Source organism: Tenrec ecaudatus, chromosome 10, assembly GCF_050624435.1.
Source record: "Tenrec ecaudatus isolate mTenEca1 chromosome 10, mTenEca1.hap1, whole genome shotgun sequence".
Classification (NCBI taxonomy): Eukaryota; Metazoa; Chordata; class Mammalia; order Afrosoricida; family Tenrecidae; genus Tenrec; species Tenrec ecaudatus.
In genome coordinates, this window is record NC_134539.1 from 147467798 (window position 1) to 147489789 (window position 21992).

The 21992-nt window shown below is 39.7% G+C and overlaps 1 protein-coding gene across 1 annotated transcript in view; it reads right to left on the minus strand.

Moving 5' to 3' along the window:
- The window catches only part of ABCA5 (ATP binding cassette subfamily A member 5), a 96437-nt gene that overhangs the window by 28525 nt on the left and 45920 nt on the right, over positions 1 to 21992 (minus strand). Inside the window, exons 16-23 of the mRNA XM_075562150.1 lie at positions 20968 to 21058; positions 20696 to 20835; positions 18077 to 18196; positions 16640 to 16841; positions 13983 to 14152; positions 11338 to 11465; positions 10818 to 10955; positions 2136 to 2249 (exon numbers count right to left, since the gene is read on the minus strand). Coding sequence (XP_075418265.1) covers positions 2136 to 2249; positions 10818 to 10955; positions 11338 to 11465; positions 13983 to 14152; positions 16640 to 16841; positions 18077 to 18196; positions 20696 to 20835; positions 20968 to 21058 — 1103 coding nt within the window. The remainder of the gene's footprint in view (positions 1 to 2135; positions 2250 to 10817; positions 10956 to 11337; positions 11466 to 13982; positions 14153 to 16639; positions 16842 to 18076; positions 18197 to 20695; positions 20836 to 20967; positions 21059 to 21992) is intronic.

A 21992-nucleotide genomic window follows, 5' to 3' on the forward strand; every position in this document is an offset into this window, starting at 1 on the left:
ATAAAGTTTGACTGGGCAAGTAAGGGATATGAGGTGGATACAGTGTAGTTTCTGAATGAAATTCTCATAGGATAGCCCTTGTTACCTGTTGTCATCAAGTTAGATGACACCAAGTCAGTTCCGACCCACAGTGACCCTATGCATAACAGAATGAAACACTATCTGGTTCTGAGTCAGCTTCACAATTGTTCCTATGTTTGAGCACATTGTTGAAACTACCACCCCCAGTATTAAGATAGAATTACTTGATATAACTCTTTTATCTATAGCCTGTGAAACTCTCACCAAACAATTGGGTGGGACCATGCAGATAGGCTATGTAAAGTTAATAGAGGGGATAGGTCACTTTTGCCATTCTACTTCGTATAAGGCAAGCCACTTCAGAAAGCAAGGGCAGGGAATCCCATGACCAGCAAGAAAGAAGAACCATGAGTGAAGTACAGCTGAGATCCTTGAGAGAGGCAGCAGAGGAGCAGCACCAAGAGCCTGAGACAGAGCAACTGGATTCCCAGCCCATGTAACAAGTACGGTTGAATGCGTTTGGGCAGGAGATTGACTTCTAGAGTAGGCTGTTCTCTGGGAATTCTTCAGTGCTAAAAGAGTTGTATAACATTTGCCCAAGTAGGACAGAGCTAAGCGACAATGTAGCTTCATATCAGCACAGCTCAGAAGAGAGGCCACACACCAAAGACCTGTACCTTTAACATTTTATAATCGGTTAGCTTCCCTAATAAACTGAATATTGTATATACTTGTGTATAAGCAGAGTTTTTCAGCACCTTTTTAATGCAATTTTTGTGGTAAAATTAGGTGCCTCGGCTGATATTTGGACTGGCTTTTATTCAAGCATACACAGTAATTGTTAAGAATTGTCTATTGATGAGTTCTGTATGTCCACTGCAACACATTACTGAACAAAGCAGAGAAGTAGAATGTCATGGGAGGGTCAGTTGGTGTAAGAATAAGGTAAAGAAAGTTGGAAGATGAAAGCGAGCTGACCTCTGCCTTGGGGAATTGGCACTAGGCCAGTGTGGAGTTGGATGGCCCTTCTTCCTACTGCAGCTAGAATTCAGAAAGGGCTTCCCTGCCATTGCCTCGCTGTCCTTGAAGAGGGAACAGGTGCAGTGTCATGCTGAAAACGAAAAATTCCTGGGTGCAGCTTCCCTGGCCTTTTCCACATTGAAGGCGGTTTTCAGTTTTCATAAACCTTCATTCTACTCAACACCCATGCCTGTCCTGTGTCCTTCATGGAAATCAATCAAGAGTGTCCTTTTGGAATACAAAAAAGGCACCATAATATTTTGAGTTGCTCAGAGGATTCCTTCAGAAGCCACTATTTTGTTTAGAATTCCTTATTTTCTTCTCTGGAAAGCACCCCAACAAAACTGATGTGAGATGTGTTTAAAAACAGTAACTTCACATTTTTATTTTTTTGTTTTATAAAGAGTTCTATGATTTTACAGCACTACTTTTCTACATACCCTCCTGTAAGTATAACATTATCAGGAGAACAGAAGGCTGGACAGCAGTAAACAGTCGGAAGACTGTACAATATCACCAACTGCTAAGAGGACTTTGAAAAAGACAGGTGAAGAAAAGGTGACCCAATACCAAGACACTGTCTACACAGGAGTTGTTCATTACTAGGTTGTGGCGTTGACAATCATTTTTTTGTCATTAAACTAAAAATCAGTGACTCTTATATTCAGTACTCTCTATTAAAGGCTAAAAGTGAGGCACAGTTTAGTACATTAATAAAGAATATACAGATTAGATTCTATTTTAAACCTAGCACTTAAACAAGGTCAGTCAATCTGGCCAAGCGATCTGAAGAGTCTAACCCACAATTTCCTTTCCTGTAAAGTGGGTAACATAGAACTTAGGTCATAATGTTGTAAGGAGTGAAAAAATGGAATTTTAAAAGCACACAGCAAATTCTCAAGTAACAAATACTAGTTATTCCTACAATAAGAATTTATAATACATATTTGATTCCATTGATTTATTTCTAAAATAACAGTGATATATCATACACTTACACTCATAAAATAAGGTCATTTTAGCATGTAATTTCTTCTTAGCAAACTGTACTTGTGATTCTTTTAACAGTACTTATTGTTCTGTTTGATCATTACCTTATGATTCTCTGCATTTTCCATGGCAAAGTAAGGTGGCATCGCAGTGACAATAATTCCAAGCAAAGCTGCTTGAAAATACAGCTCAACTTTAAAAACTATGTCTGTAATTTCCTGAAAAACAAAAAATAGGTTAAGAAATGGTGCTAGAAGAGTTTTCTATAATCTCAGTACTATTCCAAGCTCTGATCGAACACATTAGGTGACCTATTCCGGGCGATCGAGCAGAAGAATGGGAGGCAGGGCTTTTAGCAGGCAGTAAGCCGCAATACTAACTCTGCTACCTACGAAACAGCTCTACGAATCTGAGCGAATCCACGAGGGTCGATCCAGTCATACAAAGTATAGAGGAAGAGAAAAATGTGAGGTACTAGTCAGACGAACGAGCAATTCTCTTTTAAAATGTCTGTTTCCATCCCTTTGCCGAGGGGCTGCAGGGAGGAGACGAGGCACTCGGTGCAGCATAGAACCGATGACTCACACAACTTTCCTCTAGTTCTTAAATGCTTCCTCCCCAACCCCCACACTACCATGATCCCAGTTCTACCTTACAAACCTGCCTAGACCAGAGGGTGTACAGTGGTGCAGATAGGAACTGGAAACAGGGACTCCAGGACAGATGATCCCTTCAGGACCAGTGCTGAGAGTGGCGATACCGGGAGGGTGGAGGGAAGGTGTGCTAGAAAGGGGAAACCAATTACAAGGATCTACATATAGCCTCCTCCCTGGGGGATGAACAACAGTAAAGTGGGTGAAAGGAGACATCGGGAAGGGTAAGATATGATAAAATAATAATTGATAAATTATCAAGGGTTCATGAGGGAGAGGGGAGCGGGGAGGGAAGGGAAAATGAGGAGCTGATAACAAGGGCTCAAGCAGAAAGCAAATGTTTTGAGAATGATGTAGGCAACAAATGTGCAAATGTGCTTGACACACTGGATGTATATATGGATTGTGCTAAGAGTTGTATGAGCCCCAATAAAATGATTTAATTTTTTAAGTCTCTTTCTTTCTGTTTTTCAAAATAATATGTGATTCAATGTTGAATGAAGATGTAAAATCCTTTATTACAGTTTTGTATACATACAAATATACCTATGTAGTAATATCATAAAAACTTGTATAAAATAAAAAATCAAGCCCACTGCCATCGAATCCATTCCAATTCATAGTGACCCCCCCCCCCCGCCCCAGGCCCCCATAGGGCTTCTGAGACGGCGAGTCTTTATGGGGCAGACAGCCCCATCGTCCTCCTTTGGAGCTGCTAGCAGGTTGGAACCAATGTCTGTCTTTTTAGCAGCCCAACACGTCCCACAGTGCCAAAACACACATATGGGGAGTATAAATTCTTAATAGTATTTCTATCAAAGAGACAGGGATAGGAAATTGGTGTGGGGTAAATTTGATTGACAAGTTATTTCTAGTTATTCCAATACTGACTCCCAAGTTATCCAAGTTATTTCCTGTCCAGGAAGCTCTCCAGACACACATACATCAGAATGCTTACTAATGGCCATCACAGAAATCCCACAAAGACAACTAATTGTTCAGCACCTGCCAAGGAGAGATCAGTAAGCACTGCATCAAAACAAGAGCAAAAACAATTTCTCTTTCACTTGAATTCTCAAAATCAGCGAATGATATTATGCACCTGAATACCTCAAACTAAGAAATGCAAGACACCTTCCTCTTCCTCACTTTACAGGTGCAAGGGATCAACTTACATCAATCCACTTTTTAAACATGATATCCGCGTCATCATCGCAAATGTTACTGTGTTAGCTCCTCCTATCATCTACTCTTATCTGAATAGTACAATTATGAATACATAGCATGTATGTATCTGATCTGATCCCCTTAACTTCCTGTTCTCTCCCCACATTACTGTCCCACACAGGAAACCCTACTTCCCTCTGGTGCCAGGAACCTCTCTAAAATGTTTTCTTGTAAGTGCTATAGTTGTAGTTTCCTGTGCTTGGGCCCTGAGATCCATTTCAATGTGTGTCTTTGGTATGAAGTAGGAGTCCATGTGGAAGTACAGTCATTTACCAGAGTACCATTTTTTCAGAGACTACTCTTCCACACAACCCCTGGACTTATCATAAAAATGGGCTTGGGACTCTCGTTGACAATTAATTGACCATCAATATATGGGTTGTTTTTTAAACTGACAGTTCTATTTTAATTGCCTGTACGCCAACTTATGAAAGCTGGCAGTTCAATCCACTCAGAGGCACCCTGGAAGACAGGCCTGGCAATTTGCTTTGAAAAGATCACATCTTTGAATGCCCTGTGGAGTGCCGTTTCACTCTCCACACCTGGGGTCACCATGATGTCAGAAGCCACTCGAAAGCAACTAACATCATATATCTATTATTATAAAGGCAAAGTTTGGTGATAGACGACCACAATAAACCAAGTATCAAAATAAAAAGGGTCACATGCTTTTTTTGTTTCCCAGTGCATTTAAACTATGTTTACTCTACACTGTAGTCTATTTAATGTGCAATAATATTATGTAAATAGTTTGAGAATTCCCACCATGTGACCCAGAAATACAAAATGAGCACATGTTGGTTTTAAAAATGATGCCAACAGACCGCTCGGATGCAGGGTTGCCACAAACCATCAATTTGTAAAACCCACAGTATCTGCAATGCATAGTAAAATGAGGTATGCAATACAGCATGATTTAAAATCTAGATGTATGAGTCATTCTCCTTTGCTCTTTTTCAAGATAACTTTGGCTATTTACAGCCCCTGGCAGTTCTAGATAAACTTGAAGATTATGCTTTCAATTTCTGTAAAAAAGACTGTTGGGATTTGTGTTGAAGGTTAGTATTGATTGGTATCTTGAAATATTATGGTCTTCTTTTCCATGAATATGGAGCATCCTCCCAATTATTTAGGTCGTCTGTAATTTATTTCAAGCAGTCCTGGTGATGTACTGGGTTACCTGTCGAGCATCTACCTTAAAAGCCAGCCATCTAAATCCACCAGTCAACTCTATGGAAAAGATGAGGTTTTTGCTCCAAGCAAGATTTAAAAGTCAAAGAAACCCAAAGAGGCAGCTTCATTCTATCCTATAGGATAGCTGTAAGTCAAAATCAACTTGAGGGCAGTGGATTTGATTTGGGTTTTAACTTCTTTCAGCCTGCTTGTTAAATTTGTCCCTACACATTTTATTCAAATGCCATTGGAAATGAGTTTGTTTCCTAAGTTTCCATTTCAGAACGCTCATTTCTTTGTATAGAAAACAACTGACTTATGTATGTTCACCTGGTCACTGTGCTGATTGCACTTATTAGTTCTAGAAGCCTTCTTATGGATTTTTTTGGTGTTGTCTATAAAGAGGACCGCATAACCCATAAAATTGGTTAATTTTACTTCTTTCTTCCCAATGTGTATACCTTTTCTTTCTTTTCCTTGCCTAACTGCTCTGGCTAGAACTTCCAGTACAATATTTCATAGCAGTGGTAAGAATCAGAATCCTGAGGGGGGGGGGGAGGAAAGAGGAGCTTATACCAAGGACTCAAAGAGAAAGAAAATGTTTTTAAAACGTTAATGGCATATGTACAAATGTGCTTAATAGAACTGAATTATAGATTGTCATAAGATTTGGGGAGAGCAGAGTGATGAAATCCCCAGGGAATACCACAAATAGACTTTGGAGACAGAGTGTGGCAAACTCGATGGGAAAACACTCATAAAGGCCAACAAACAGACTTTGAACTATTTATAGGCTTTTCCATTTTTGTCAGCGGCTTTCTTTTTGTTATTGTTATTTTGTTTTTATTTTGTTGGTTTTAACTTGCTTTGTTGTTTTATTTGGCTTTGCCTGGTTTTTGCACTTATTAATGTATCTGCATGTCCATCTAGATAAGATAGGCGGGATAAACAATACGGAGATGAAAAGAATGGGACCAATGGTTCCGGGGAGGGATATGGAAGAAGAGGAGGTGGGATAAAGGAAGGAGGGGTGGGAACCAACCCAGGGACAATGGAACAACAAGTGAACTAAAATCAATGGAAGGAAGGGTGTAGGATGCCTAGTGGGGCTCAATCAAGGGCAATGTAGCAGCAAGGAATTACTAAACCTGAATGAAGGCTGAACATGGTGGTGGGACAAGAGGAAAGTAAAAGGAAATAGAGGAAAGAACCAGGAGGCAAAGAACATTTATAGAGGTCTAAATACAGTCATGTACATATGTCTATATATATACAACAAGAGGGGAATAGAACTATGTACTAATATCTATATGTTAAGAATTAAGGTTGCCCAAATTTCCATCAACTGACGATTGGATTAAAAAACTGTGGTATATACATACAATGGAGTACTACGCATCACTAAAAAGCAGTGATGAACGTATGAGGCACATAGCAGCATGGGAAGAACTGGAGGAAATCATGCTAAGCAAAGTAAGTCAGGCACAAAAGGACAAGTACAACATGAGTCCGCTGAGGTAAGAATTTTAAAAATTTGTTTAAAAAGCAAAAGTGGCATAGGGAAAAAAGCTACTGTATACAAACATTTTAGGGGTGAAGACTGTGTAGTATGGAAGAGACCAGACCAAAACCAGGGATGTACATGATAGACAATGGTGGAGGAGGTGGGGAAAGGAAAACAAAAGGATGAATACAAGGAAGAAAAGGGTAGTGGGGTCATGGGGCATTAATCCACCCAAGGGGAGGGTATTGTTTATATCTCCACAGGGAAAGTGGGACCAGACTTCAACCCAGTGTCGCAAGGTGTGAATGCAATATCCCGGCGTGGAGGAGGGAACCAGTGGAGAGGTCTGGGAGGCTGGCCCCAGCACCATAAATTAAGTGGATTCCTGCCCCTCCCCCCAAAAGAATTTGTTCCAAAGGACGACATTGACTCTGCAGCTCCGGGAGATGAACATATCTGATCAGAGCACACGGGAGAAGATGAAGGGGCAGGAGGAGAGAGTGGAGCACAGCCTGGCCCACCAGGCCGTGATCATGATGTTCCTGAGTAGAGCAGCCAGTCCACAGAGAGAACAACATGGCTGGCCCCACTATGAGAAATGATGCCAATCAGTGACTAAGGGTGATATAGGGGACAGCACCGGAGACACAGTGTGGGAATTGCACCTGACCTGATCCCACCACACCGAGGCAAATCACTGGGGGAGTGCAGTGGAACAGCAAGGGAATGGAGTGGCAAGGTCCCCAGGGAATGCTGAAAGTGGACTTTGGGGCCAGGGCGTGGTGCCCCAACAGACTGGACTGGAAAAAGCTCCTAAGGGCCAGCAAACAATCCCTGAACTAACTACAAGCTTTTCTCTTATGAACTGTTTTGTTCTGTTCTTTGTCAGTGGTTTGTTTTGTTGTCTGGTTGTATACTGTTGCTTTGTTTTCCTCTGTCTTGTTTTCGTGCATGTTAGTGTCTCCACAGGTCTGTCTGAATAGGACACGCTGGATGAACTATCTGGAGGAAAAACAACGGGACCGACAGTTCCGGGGGGACTTGGGGTGGGGGGGTAGGGGGGGTAAGGAAGTGGTGTTAACAAACACAGGGACAAGGGAAAAACATGGGACCCCAAATGGTAGAGAAGGGGGAGTGGCAGGCCTGGTGGGAAATGATCAAGGGTAAGGTTGCTTAGAGAAGAGGTATACTCTAGCCCAGGTGGTGACAAAGCATGGTAGTAGGGCAGGAGGAAAGTCAAGGGAGATGGAGGAAAGAGCTAGGAGTCAAAGGGCATTCATGGAGGTCTAGACAAAGACATGTACATGCAAATATATATAGGAGGATGAGGAAATAGATCTATGTGTCTATATTTATAGGTCAAGTATTAAGGTGGCGGAAGGACCTTGGGCCTCTACTCAAACACTCCCTCAGTGCATGAATACCTTCTTTTATTAAATTGGAACTCTATGATGCTCACTCTCCCGACACAACGGCTGGAGCCAAAGTGGGTGAACAAGTAAATGTGGTGAAGAAAGCTGATGGTGCCTGGCTATCAAAAGAGATAGTGACTGGGGTCTTAAAGGCTTGAAGATAAACAAGCGGCCATCTAGCTCAGAAGCAACAAAGTCCACATGGAAGAACACACCAGCCTGTGTGATCGAGTGGTCCCAAAGGGATCAGTTACCAGGCATCAAAGAACAAAAAATCATATCATTGACTGCACATCTCCATGATAGGATCGCTGAAGACAAATGGGTGCATAAGCAAATGTGGTGAAGAAAGCTGATGGTGCCCAGCTATCAAAAGAGATAGTGTCTGGGGTCTTAAAGGCTTGAAGGTGAACAAGCGGCCATCTAGCTCAGAAGCAAAAAAGCCCACATGGAAGAAGCACACCGGCCAGTGCGATCATGAGGTGCCAAGGGACCAGGTATAAGGCATCATGCAAAAAAAAAACAAAACACGATATAAGTGTGTGTATGTATGTGTATATATGTGTATATGTATATGTATATATATACCATATTAAATGAAGGGGGAAGTGCAGAGTGGAGACCCAAGGCCCAAGTGACGGCCAATGGAGATGCCCTCATAGAGGGGTTCAGGAGAGGAGATGGGTTAATTAGGGTGTGAGGTAGTACCGATGAAGAACACAGCTTTCCCCCAGATCCTGGTTGCTTCCTCCCCCCAACTACCATGATCCGAATTCTACCTTGCAGGCCTGGATAGGACAGAGGCTGTACACTGGTACATATGAGGGCTGGAGGTACAGGGAATCCAGGGTGGATGATACCTTCAGGACCAAGGGTGTGAGGGACGATGCTGGGAGAGTGGAGGGTGAGTGGGTTGGAAAGGGGGAACTGATTACAGGGATCCACATGTGACCTCTTCCCTGGGAGAGGGACAGCAGAGAAGGGGGGAAGGGAGACTCTGGATAGGGCAAGATATGACAAAATAACAATGTATAAATTACCAAGGGCACATGAGGGAGGGGGGAAAGGGGAGGGAGGGGGAAAAAAAAAGAGGACCTCATGCAAGGGGCTTAAGTGGAGAGCAAATACCTTGAGAATGATTGGGGCAGGGAATGTGTGGATGTGCTTTATACAATTGATGTATGTATATGTATGGATGGTGATAAGAGTTGTATGAGTCCCTAATAAAATGTAAAAAAAGAAAAGAGGAGAAAAAATGATTAGGGCAAAGACTGTACAGATGTGCTTTATACAATTGATGTATGTATATGTATGAACTGTGATAAGAATTGTATGAGCCCCAATAAATTGTTTAAAAAAAAGAATTAAGGTTGCAGATGGGCATTGGGCCTTGACTCAATTACTTCCTCAACACAAGAACACTTTGTTCTAACAATCTAGCATTGTGTGATGCTCACCTTCCCCACACGATTGCTGAAGACACAATGGATACATAAGCAAATGTGGTGAAGAAAGCTGATGATGCCCAGCTATCAAAAGATGTAATGTCTGTGGTCTTAAAGGCTTGAAGATTAACAAGCAGCCATCTAGCTCAGAAGGAACAAAGCCCACATGGAAGAAGCACGCCAGCCTGTGTGATCATGAGGTGTCAATGGCATCAGGTATCAGGCATCTAAGACCCAGAACAAAATCATACCCGATGTGAATGGGGGGTAGGACGGGCGGCAATGGAGTAGAGACCCAATGCCCACCTGTAGACAAAAGAAGGGTCACAGGGAAGAGATAAACAAGTCAAGGTGCAGTATAGCACCAATGAAACACACATCTTTCCTCTAATTCTTTGGTGCTTCCTTCCTGCCACTATCATGACCTCACCTCTACCTTACAAATCGGATTAGACCAGAGCATGCACACAGCTACAGATAAGAGCAACAACACAGGGAATACAGGATAGATAAACCCCTCAGGGCCAACAATGAGAGTAGAGATTCCAGTAGGGTTAGGGGATGGCAGTGGGAGAAAGGAGGAATTGATCATAAGGATCAAACTAGAAGCCCCTCCCAGGGGAACGAATAATGGAAAAGTGGACGAGCGGCAGAGGACAATATAAGATATAAAAAAATAATCTATAACTCATCAAGGGTTTGTGAGGAAGGGAGTGCAGGGGAAGGAGGGGGAAGAAATGGGAAGCTGACATCAGGGGCTCAAGTGGGAAGAGAATGCTTTGAAAATGATGATGGCGGCATATGTGCAAATGTGCTTGACGCACACTGGATGAATGTATGGATTGTGATAAGAGATGTAAGAGCCCCCAATAAAAGTATTTTTAAAAAAGATTTGTAAGAGCCCCACCCCACCCAAATAAAATAATTAAAAAAGAATCAGGATCCCTGTCTTATTCCTGGTGCTAAGGGAGTAATTCTCAGCTCTTTCTACATGGAGTATGATACAAACGTGTTTTTCCAAAAAAGACTTCTATTCTTGATTTTTAAATGATTGTTTTCTTTTGCTTTATTTAATGCAGCCTATTACAGTGATTGATCTATTGTTTACGCACCCTTGCATTTGTGGAGTAAATCCTACTTGACAGTCTATGACACTCTTTTAATATGCTTTTGGAATTCATGTGCTGGTATTTCAGTAAGGATTTCTGCATCTCCCGCTCAAGTTTTAAGAAGACTAGGAGATATCACAAGATGATGTTTAGAGATTTAATTTGGTATTATCACTTGGTTCATACTGTACATTTATATACAGTGCATATGTATATCAACAGTACACATGCATTATATGACATATATTTCTTAATTTACTTACTTGAAAAAATGGGGTGCTCCAGACTTGGATGCTTTCAGTCACATTTAAATGATAAAGATGGTAGTTACTAATGATATTCATCAACACGGGTAAAGAATAAACCATAGTCGTATTGAAAACAAATGAAAAAATATAGTCCTACAATAAGAAAGAAGACTTATTACCTATGACATAAAAAGCAGATAGGCTATGTACCAAGCTGTTCTTCCAGCACTGATTCTCCCTGAACTGGAAATTGTTTTGACAAATCATATAAATTATACTAATGATACATATCCTGAAATTTTGATATTTTAAATGAAAAACTTCACATAAAAATAAAGCCAAGTTCCTCAAAGGTGTACATATTGGTCATTAATTCATTAGGGCATAAATATACACCTAAATAGTCCTAAATACACACAGCTAGTAAATCCTAATTTCCAACAAATAAGTCAGAAAAATATCAATTTTAGAGGAACTGTTTTAATCTTCCACACTCTGAAATGGGTAGGCACACATGCACATAAATCACGCTTACCTGTTCTGACTGAAACACATTTAAAGCTGCACTATGGGGAGCAGCAGATACATAGTCACTGTCATTAAACATCGTCACCATTATGTTCTGACTTGTGAGAAAGCTGATAAGATCACTGATATCTGAGTCTGGTATTAGAAAACGAGCAAAAAAATCAATTTAAATACAAAATAGATGATAGCTGGATAAAGTAAGATAAATACATGATTTGAGAAGAGCACCCCTTTTTTAGAAAAATACAGAACTTTTATTAGATAAGAAGTGAGAGCATTTGTCTTGCCTCAGCTAGCCTGAATAGAAACTCCAATTGTACTGCCCATACTGCCTGTCTTCCAAGCAACTTATTTTGGGTTCCGCTTTTGTAAACTGGGAGCAGAGTGGCCATCTGAGTTAAATGGTTCAATATTGACACTAGACTTTAAACAGAACCAAGCACATTGTTCAAAAGTTAATTGCTGCCACAGCGACTACTCTTAGTAACACTTAAAGTTTCTACCATCAATACTTGCCAAAATCTGATTGACAAGAATGTAAACCTGCCTGACAACGGCACACTCGAAAAGACATCTGTATGCTCTGGACAGACACGTGTTATAAATGTCACCTGCCTTACCTACCCTACTATACCCAACTATGTCATCAGGTCTCTAGTCACATTCTCTAAATGTCCTGAAGTTCAAAGAAAAGTTCTAAATCCTATCTCATGCTTAAATCCATACCAGTATGTCTGATGAAAAGAGGTCATTTACTCTCCATTATCACAAAAGTCAGGATTCATGGAAAGATCAATGTGATACTGAGAAGAAGGAAAAACATGGTCTGTAACCATGAGCTCTGGTCGTGCCATGGTTAAAGTGTGCGGCTGCCACATGAAAGGTTGGTGGCTTGAATCCACCAGTTACGCTCAGGGAGAAAAGGGTGGCAGTCGGCTTCTGTAAAGATCAGAGCCTGTACACGCTTTGTGCTACACCCTCGCTATGAGTCACAGTGGCGCAGCAGCAGACAACCATCAGTTGCAATGGATCAAAGTAAGCGCCACATTTGAGTGTTGTAGAACAAATGGTGCTTTAGGTCTAGAGAGATGTTATGTTTAAAACTAACCCCAAGTGACCTCTATCTCCTGCTTGCCAGTGCAGCTGTGTGATCAGTTGAGGAAACTGGAGAGATGAACTGCCATTCGGTATGTGCTTACAATGCACTGACTATCATATCCACACATCAAGATTCCTGAAGGAAAGGGGGCTTCACTGAAACAGGTAGCAGGGCTTAGGAAAATACTTGTATAAATAACTTTACCAAAACAGTTGAGGCAAAAAGCTGTGAAAATACTAAAACCCCAGCAGACCTGTGAGAGGGAATGCAGAGCACGGACAGCTGGGTCGTAGGTGGGATTAACCCACACATATATAAAAATGTCAGTGAACATTAAGGTCCATGAGGTACCTTACTTGAGCAATATGAAACAGATTCAAACAGAAAACACCAATTCTGACTAAAGAAAAAATGCAGAATAGTATTTTCTAAGTGAGAATAAATTTCTAACAGTAAGTAAATTCTTCCCCTGAAATGTGAAGGTTAGATAACATACGAAGAAGGTGCTTTACTGTAATCAAAAAGGAAAGATACTAAAAAACAGATGAAGTGGTAGGGAATGGAAAGCCTCAAGTTATGAGTGCAATTAAGAGCTACGTGTGTGGAAACGCAACCTCCTGATATATTTCAGCAGGACAGAAAATAAAGCTGCTTTAGTTTTGCTATAAACTTGCCAGAGTTGGCTAAGTGATTCCCTCTTCTTGGAAGCATTAACTATCTGTGCAGATGGGAGCTGCTGGGTGAACAGAATAAAACAAATGAATGGACTACAGGAAACCAAGTCTATATCAGGTTTCAGTACTTTGAAAATCAGATTTCTGTACCAGCTATCGTTGAACTGGTTCTGATCCTTGCTCCGGGCCATATGCTTTGTTATAAAAGCTTTCTTAAATTTTTGTTGCACTTAATGTTGCACTTTCTTATGGAAATTGAAGACTACAGCCTACAATATGGATGACAGCCCAACATAACATTTAATGTTTATTACAAAAAACATTTATATTTCACAATTATATAGGAAATGCAAATGTATACAAGATCCAAAGAGATCCATTATAAATTTAATCTATTTGATTGCAGATATGACTTTTTTCTCTTAATTCTAACTAACTCTTCAGCTAGTCCTTGAACAGCTGCAGCAAGCATTGTTTCAACACGGCTGATTGCTGTCCATGCATGTAGCCTCATACACATCAGATACTGTGACTCCTGAAGACCAGCTTTTTTAGCTTCTGAAGTTTATTTTCCTCAACATGAACTTGAGACAAAACAACATGCTGACAAGAAAATAATTCCTGCTAGTATTTAAAAAGGGATTTTAATGATGATAAACAATGTAGATCAGAATACTGAAATACCTTTTTACTTAAACCATCATTTCAGTGCTATATCAGTATCAATAAAGTACATGTTTCTTTCATCTTATTTCAATTTCATATAGACAAAACAGGCCTTTACCTCAAAAATATGTCTAAAATCCAATCTCTTAGCCTATTGCCTCCCCTTCCCCAGCACCAGCCAACACACATTCACAGACCTTCACACACTCTCACCAGTAGAGTTTTGAAGAAGTAGACTTGTTTTGTATTTATGTGGCTGATCGCCAGGCTTTAGGAAATATAAATCTGGAACGAGTTTGACAGGGACCACTGCATTTTTAAAAGAGTGATGCACCAGAAACATGAACGTCTGAACTGCAAAAAAAATTAAAAGCAGAAGCAAGCTGAAAAGAAAAAAAACATTAACATGGTCAGTGCTCATTAGTATATAAATCCAGTAAACATCTTCATTCTTATGACAGTTACAAATTAATCATTGAAAATAAAACAAAGAAAAAAAACTTAAAAAAGTTGAATTTCTACTTCCAAAGGCCAATATTGAATGACAAAATTAAAAGTTGCAAAACTCAGAGATATCCTGAAATTTTTTGGTGCATGCAAACATGGTAATAGCTTAAAGAATGTCACTTTTTGCTTCTGTTTGCATGCAAGAACTCTTTCTGCCTTGTGTCTATTTTAGCCACCTGCTCTCCATATCTTCACCTGTTACAGACTCAAAGAGGAAAACAAAAACACAGTAAAATCTTGGATGACAGGTAGCTTTGAAGTTCCCTCCTAATCATAATTTAATCACATTTACTTTGATTGCTGCTCTCAGAGGGAAGCACAGTAAGTTGGAAGGATCATCCTTGTCAGCTGGTCCAGCAAGTAACTCCATTACTAATTTAAGAGACCCTTTTAATCTGGAAGACAGCTACATTGCTTGTAAAATACCTACATGATAAGTGATGTGTCACACAAGGGTATCCCACACTTAAAAAAAAAATCCTTCTTAAGTTGTTTGTAAGTAGACATAAGTCAGCATTTCCAAAAGCATGCCGCAATGAACTTCAGACCTTCAATAATAGTTGTTAAGTTTAAAAAATGTTTCATAATTAAGATTGGGAAACTACAAGTTTAAAAATTGTGTCATAGAAACTCTCATGTATTTTTATATGCTGATAAACAACTCTCCCAGAAAGGGAATATAGACTTCAATATTTCCTGAATGTATTTAACCACAGAGTATCTCGATTATGTTTAGGGACTACTTTATGCAAGTAGTATTTAACATGTTGACTTATATAAACAGTTTTCTTTCAGTAATGGTGATATGGGACTAAGTTAGCTACTTGACTGGCAGACCAGTCAAGAGAGTAAATACATTTAGTGGAGGGAAAACTAAAGTAACTGAGCTTATTTAAAGCACATAATATTAATCTTGATTATTATTCAATTGTTACTTCTACTGTTACTTTGATCTAACAAAACAGTTATGTGGTACGTGAAAGCACTGGATAGTTCATTCCAAATCATTATCGCTAACGCACTGTGAAAGCTAAGTTGAAAATGGCCCGATTACCTAGCTCTATGAGCATTAAGGCCTTCCTCATAGTTAAACTTCTTCAACTGTGTTTACTCAAGTGGGAAGTCAAAAGTAGCCTACACATGCAAAAAACCATTAAAAACATAAAAGCAAATAAAATTGGACAGCAACTCAAATGTCTTGTGTGGAGTGAGTTAGCGCAGCTGTTTGGTGCCACTGGGTCATTTCTCAGGTGCCCTGTGTACAACACAATGAAAAATGCTTGGTCCCGTGCTGTCTTCAGAACATGTTTAAAGCCATTCTTGGTAGCCAGTGTCAAGCCATCTCAGTGAGGGTCTTTTTTGTTTTTTTTTGCTGAGCCCCTACCAATCACGATGTCCTTCTCAAAGAACTGATCCCTACTGATGACGTGTCCAAAGTACTAGAGCCAGCACACTGCCATCCTCCCTTCTAAGAAGCATCCTAGCAGTACTTCTAAGACAATGTGTATTTGTTCTTCTGACTATAAACTGTGTATTTATTCATCTTTGTCAATATCATAATTAAAAATCAATTATTTTATGGTCTTCCTTATTCATTATCCAATTTTTGAAGGCATATGAAGCAACGGAGAACACCATGGCTTGGGTCAGGAGGACAGTGGTCCTCAAAGTTGCGTCTTTGTTTTTTTAACACTGTTAAAGAAGTAATTTGCAGCAGTTGTGCCCAATGCAGTAAGTCTTTCAATTTCCTGACCACTGCTTCCGTGGGCATTGATTGAGGATTTTCAATAAAATAAAGTACTTGATAACTTTTTTTGCCCATTTATCGTAACATTGTATAGACGTTTTTGCCTTATGTTGGGGTGTCATCCATATTATAGGCTGTGGGCTTCAATTTCCATCAGCAAGTGCTGTGATAAAGTCCTCTTCGCTGACAGCAAACAAGTTGTTGGTCTACGTAGCATAAATTGTCGTCTTCTTCCCATCTTGATGCTGTGTGCTTCTTCATAAAGTCCAGTTTCTGGGATTATTTGCTCAGCATACAAACTGAACAGGTATGAGGAAATACACAACTCTGATACACAACTTTCCTGATTTTAAAACAATTGGAGAATATAATTTGTCACCTCCCTCATTTTAGATAGGAATAATCAATCCTAATAAAATTAAGAGGGCCTAAAGGTATTCAATGAATTTACTCAGAGCCTAATTATCTTTTTGACATTTTGAAAGTGTAGTTTTAATCCTTCAAAACTGCATATTTATATAAGTCGGCATTGAAAACGTTACAATGGCCAATCAGATGTGTTCCTGTCCCACCAAAACAGCACTCGTCACCTGGGAAGAAGAGCCATTATACTTACACTGAACGCATTGATTTACTTTCCCGTTTCAAGGTGAGAAAGTGAAACTTGGCTATTGTACACATCTGCTGTTTCCAGAGGCTCATGGTGCTCACCAGAGAAGCCTTCGTTTCAGAGAGAATAAGAAAGCTCTGCTCCATTTCATCAAAAGATTTTAAATCCAGTTCTTCCTCTGGGGGCTGCTGTGCAAATACACTGTAATCTATGTGCAACAACAACAAAAAGTAAGAAAATTGTGGCATATTCCTCAGGAAGAGGAAGACCTTCTGGCTAAAATCCCTACCAGAACAGCCATCAAGGGAAAAGAACCTAATTGTCCATCCACAGGTAAACAAACAGGCTGTAAAACAGTGCTTACAATGAAGTGAAAGTGAACCAGCTACTCCAGCTACTGTACAACTAACTATACACAATAACATGGTTTGATCTTAAAAACATACATAATACTGATTTTTTAAAAAACAGACACAAAGGAGACATATTATACAATTCCAATTGTCCCCAAAGAGTCAAAACTAATTGGCAGAGATACCAAGATGTTATTTGATATTACACACCGCTCGAGATTCATGCAAAATGTGTACTGAAAGCACCCTGACTCTTACTATGATGGCTCTACCACCAAAGTTGCCTGCACTCTCAGTCCTACAACTCTTCAGTTGTCAGGAAAAGTCAACCTCACATGACACTTCACCTCAGACCTCTATGATCTGCTCGTGATGCTTACCAGGCTACTGAAATGCTGTTGTGAAGATGGCCCTTGTCTTCGACACTACCAAATCCCTCACTGTCCTTTCCATGGCCCAAGTCATCGTTGATGTCCCTGTCTTATTCTTCAAAGCAAACAAAAACAACTGCCCTCTGTTCATTCCTGAAATACCACTTTGTCTTGTCTTTTGCATCTCCATCTTGGAGGAGAGAGAGAGAGAGACAACAGCTGCTCCCCTTCCGGTCCCCGCTTTGGCTTCCATTTTTAGAAGTGATTCCTCATTCAACAACTAAAAAGCCATTTTAAAAAACACAAATTGGACACTGGTGGCTTCACACTGCATCATCTGCCCCCTGGCCCACTTGTCTGCTTTCAGCTTTTCCTTGGGTCTCAGAGATCCTGTCACAGTGACCATTTTATTTGCATCTCACAGGTGTCCAGTTCACTTTCCCTTTATCTGGAAAGCTCTACCTTAAAAATTTTGCTACCTAGTTTTTGTCATCCAGATTTTATATATTATCACCAACCTGCTCCATGACCATGTAATCTAAATTAGCTTCCTCTCGAAATGAATACTTTATTTCTTTCATTATTCATATCATGATCAGAAAATGTCAACTACTTATCTATGCATTTCTGTCTTTTCCTTCCAATATACATACCACACATTTATGTGGTTATTTGTCTGATTCATTTCCAAAAATGGTTTATTGGTTTGATTTTTTTACCTGCTTGGTCGATTTCTGCTTCAACTTCAAGCTTTAAAAAGACATCTTCCAAAGTTGTCATGGAAACACCATAAGAAATAATACCCAAGCTAGAATGAGTATCTAGAGCAGCAAATAAACCTAAAATGCAGAAAACAATATTGCATGGTTAAGTATACTACCACAAATTATTTTCAAATTTCCTTTAAAAATAGCATATAACTAAATTTACTCAGGTAGCCCAATAATTTTCAAATTATCTTAGAGAGTATCAGAACCCTTTTGCACCCTTAAAAATGACCCAGAGTAACAAAGAATATGAAAGATTTAAATAGGAAAAGGGTACTGCTTTATTTTTGTAATTTCTTTAATGTCTCCCTAATAGAGTTCAATTAGATTCTTATCTATTTGTTTCTGCATTGAATAAGTCTGATAAGATATATCATGTAGTCTCTGGAAAATGCCAGTGAATATGCATGAGAGATGGAATCAAAAGGCAAATAATGTATTATAGGTTCTTACAAATGGCTAAAGGGTTTCATGTGTTGCTAACTGAAAGCATGGAGATCAGAGTCCACCTAGAGGTGCCTTGAAACAAAGGCTTGGCAATCTATTTCCCAAATCCAGCCAGTAAAGCTCAAGGTGTCAAAGGGAAGCTGTATTCCTTGCGTGGGAACAGACTCATGAACAAGCTTTGTCTGCGTAAGCGCCTTAAAAACATCTTGGGATTCACTTCAGAGGCATTCCCAAAGCACAATTTAAAATGGGTGAATCAGTGTGACAATTTATCAAGAGACACATGAGAGGCAGGTAACTAAGTAGAGCGAGAAACACTAGATTTCTGGAACAAGCTTGACCATCCATGTTACCTTAGGCAATTTACTTAATCTTTCTATACTTGTTTCTGCATTTATAAAATGGAGACAATAAAACATGAACTGTCTTTACCTTGCATAGGTGTTGAAATATTAATATAAAATTAAAATACCATAGACCAGAATCCTACACATAATAAGCATTATGTGTTACTAAAGAAAGAGTTAAGTAGACACAATGGAGTATATCTATACAAGGGGGCACCCAAGAAAAAACAGAATTTTTTTTCAAAGCTATGTATTTAAATTTTTTTTACAAAACAACCTCATCACCTTCAAAGTACTCTCTATTATATTTCATACATTTTTCAAATCTGTGATTCCATTCTTGGAAACATTTTTCAAACTCATCTGCTTGGATGGCTGACAGCACTTCCCTCGCTTTTTTCTTCACCTCTTCTATGTCATCAAATAGCTATCCTTTCATTCCCCTCTTCAGTCGTGGACACATAAAGAAGTCCCACAGAGTGAGGTCAGGAGTGTAGGGTATGAGGAGCAAGAGAGGCATACTGCTTTTTACCAAAAACTGGCACAATGAAATGGCTGTGTGAGCAGATGCATTGTCGTGGTGGCAAAACCAATCCCCATTTGCTACAAATTAGGTATTTTTTGTTGCACACTGTTACACAATCTTTTCAGAACCTCCAAATAGAAAGCTTGATTAACAGTCTGACCTGGTGAAATGAACTCCAAATGCACTATGCCCGTCACATTTTAAAAAATGAGCACTGTCTTAATCTTTTATTTCATTTGATGAACTTTTGGGGGAAAGAGGACGATGGAGTCTTCAACTGGCTTGAGTGATATTTACTTTCGGGGTCATAAGAACAGTAATGTCCTTGGGAAAAAGCTTGGGGTGCTTCGGAGCTATTCTTTGAAAGCATGGCATGTTTCCACTTCACATTCTTTTTCCTGGCCACTCGGACACAAACTTCATAGTGACCCTTCTCATTCCCAAATCTTCCATTAAAATTCATTCAACAGAGCTCCCAGATAGTCCAGATAATTTCCCATTTCTTCAACTGGTTTGTCATCAATCGACATTTTCACCTTTTACGGAAAAAAAATCACTGTGACCAGAGAGAATCTTCCCAGCAGAGGCCACTGAGTGTATGAACTCAAGCGTGAGTTGCTCAATGTTTACCTAGTGGAAAAAATGTGTACTGCAGTCCTCAGAGCGTCTACCTAGTTTTTGGAGGTACCCCTCATATGTATGTGTGTGTGTGTGTGTGTATATATATCTCAATCTAGTTGATTATTTTTATTTTTTAAAGAAATAAACTAACTTAACATAGGAAATTCTAATTATAGGACAAATGCTATGGGAATTGGTACAACACATATGTATTCTTGAACTTGGAACATATACAATTAACTATGCATGCGCGTGTTCTCAGGAGGTCTCCAAGGAAACTTTGAGCAATCTATTTCTTGATAACAAAGCAAGCACAACTATTTTTATGGGTTTTGTCCCCTTTATTTCTTGATAACAACACAAGCATAATCATTTCTTATGCTTTTCCCCTTCATTTCTTTAGCACCAAAGTTAACATATAAGTGACAGCGTTCTACATGCTGTTTGTATAAAAAAGAAACGCATTAGCTTGCTAGTATTTGTGATTCTCAAAATCAAGCAAATAGTATCAACTCTGGCCACATGGGAGCATGAAAACATCATACGTAAAAATAAATAGTAAAACAAGCAAACCTACCCCCAACGCAAGATCCCAGTTTAACGAGCAATAAACAAAAAATAGACAATAACCTGAAAATTTGTCCATGTCCTTGAAAGGCAAGCTATACACAAGTTGTTGGTCATCCTGTTGTAACATAGTAGCTCTGGGTATGTGTTGTTTAACCAGTGAAGAAAGAGACTCTGTGGCACAGTATCTGTCTATGTACATGCTGAAGACAAGTGAAAGTTCAATGGTTACTCAGGAAAAAAACAATGAGGCTTAATTTCCAAATGTTTGAAATTAAAATTTGCAGCTAGGAAATATGATAAAGAATACAGATTAAAAAGAATAAGTTGAATACCTCAGACGGTATCCAATCCCCCATTTACTCTTGAGAAACATTGAAGAGCCAACACATTTCAACATTCCTTGGGATATGACAGCTTTCCTGTCTGCAATCAAAGGTTTACAGTTCAATTTTCATATTTAGAAAGCATTAAATGAGCATTTCTATTTCACGGATCACTCTAGGAGAGATACATATCTATGATCTCATTAAATCATCAAAACAACCCTAAGTGGAAAGCACTTGACTATCATCCGTCTTTTAGACGAGGACATCGAGTGAGAAACTGAATCGCTTGCCATCATTTACTGTTGCTAAGTGACAAAGCTGGACTCTGCACCCGGGAAGGCTGCCCGAGAGCATACTTTCCTTTTACTGCCCCAGCGACCTCTAGCTCTCCCCTGAGAGGCTTGCTTAGGAAGGCCAGAGCTTTCACTGTCACATTGTCCTTACAACTAATGTCAAGACAGCTTCAGACCAGCTAAGAAAGGAGAGCAAACAAGGATCATTTGTGTTTTCTCTCTATACAAAGATATTGCTGAATAGATCAATTATTTTCCTAATGTATTAGATGAAATCCCACGCAGAAAAATGTCACACTGGAACTTCTTAGATCCTGCCACATGCATTGACTTAAACCTATAGGATTTACATAAGCAGAAGCGTAGAAAATTATGCATCCAAGAGATAACACAGCTATCCTTAGAAAGGCCTGCTAGCAAGGCTGGCTTTTGGTGGGTGTCTAGAATTGTGGGAGGGTTCCGGCCATTCTCAGAACAAAGAGGCGTTCACTGTGCGCATCTGTATAAGCAATGGAATTGCTGCTTTCCTTCCGTGAGCCTGGGATTTCAGAACGTTAGGCAGAAGAGGCCTACATGATTAACCGCCAGTAAAACTCATGGTCACTGATTCTGTACTAAATTTCTCTGGCAGTCACTTCATACAAACTGCCACAAAGACACAAAGTACATTCTGTGCAGCCGCACGGGAAGAGGGATTCCCAGAAGCATGTGCCTGGTTTCTTCTACTTTACCCCATGC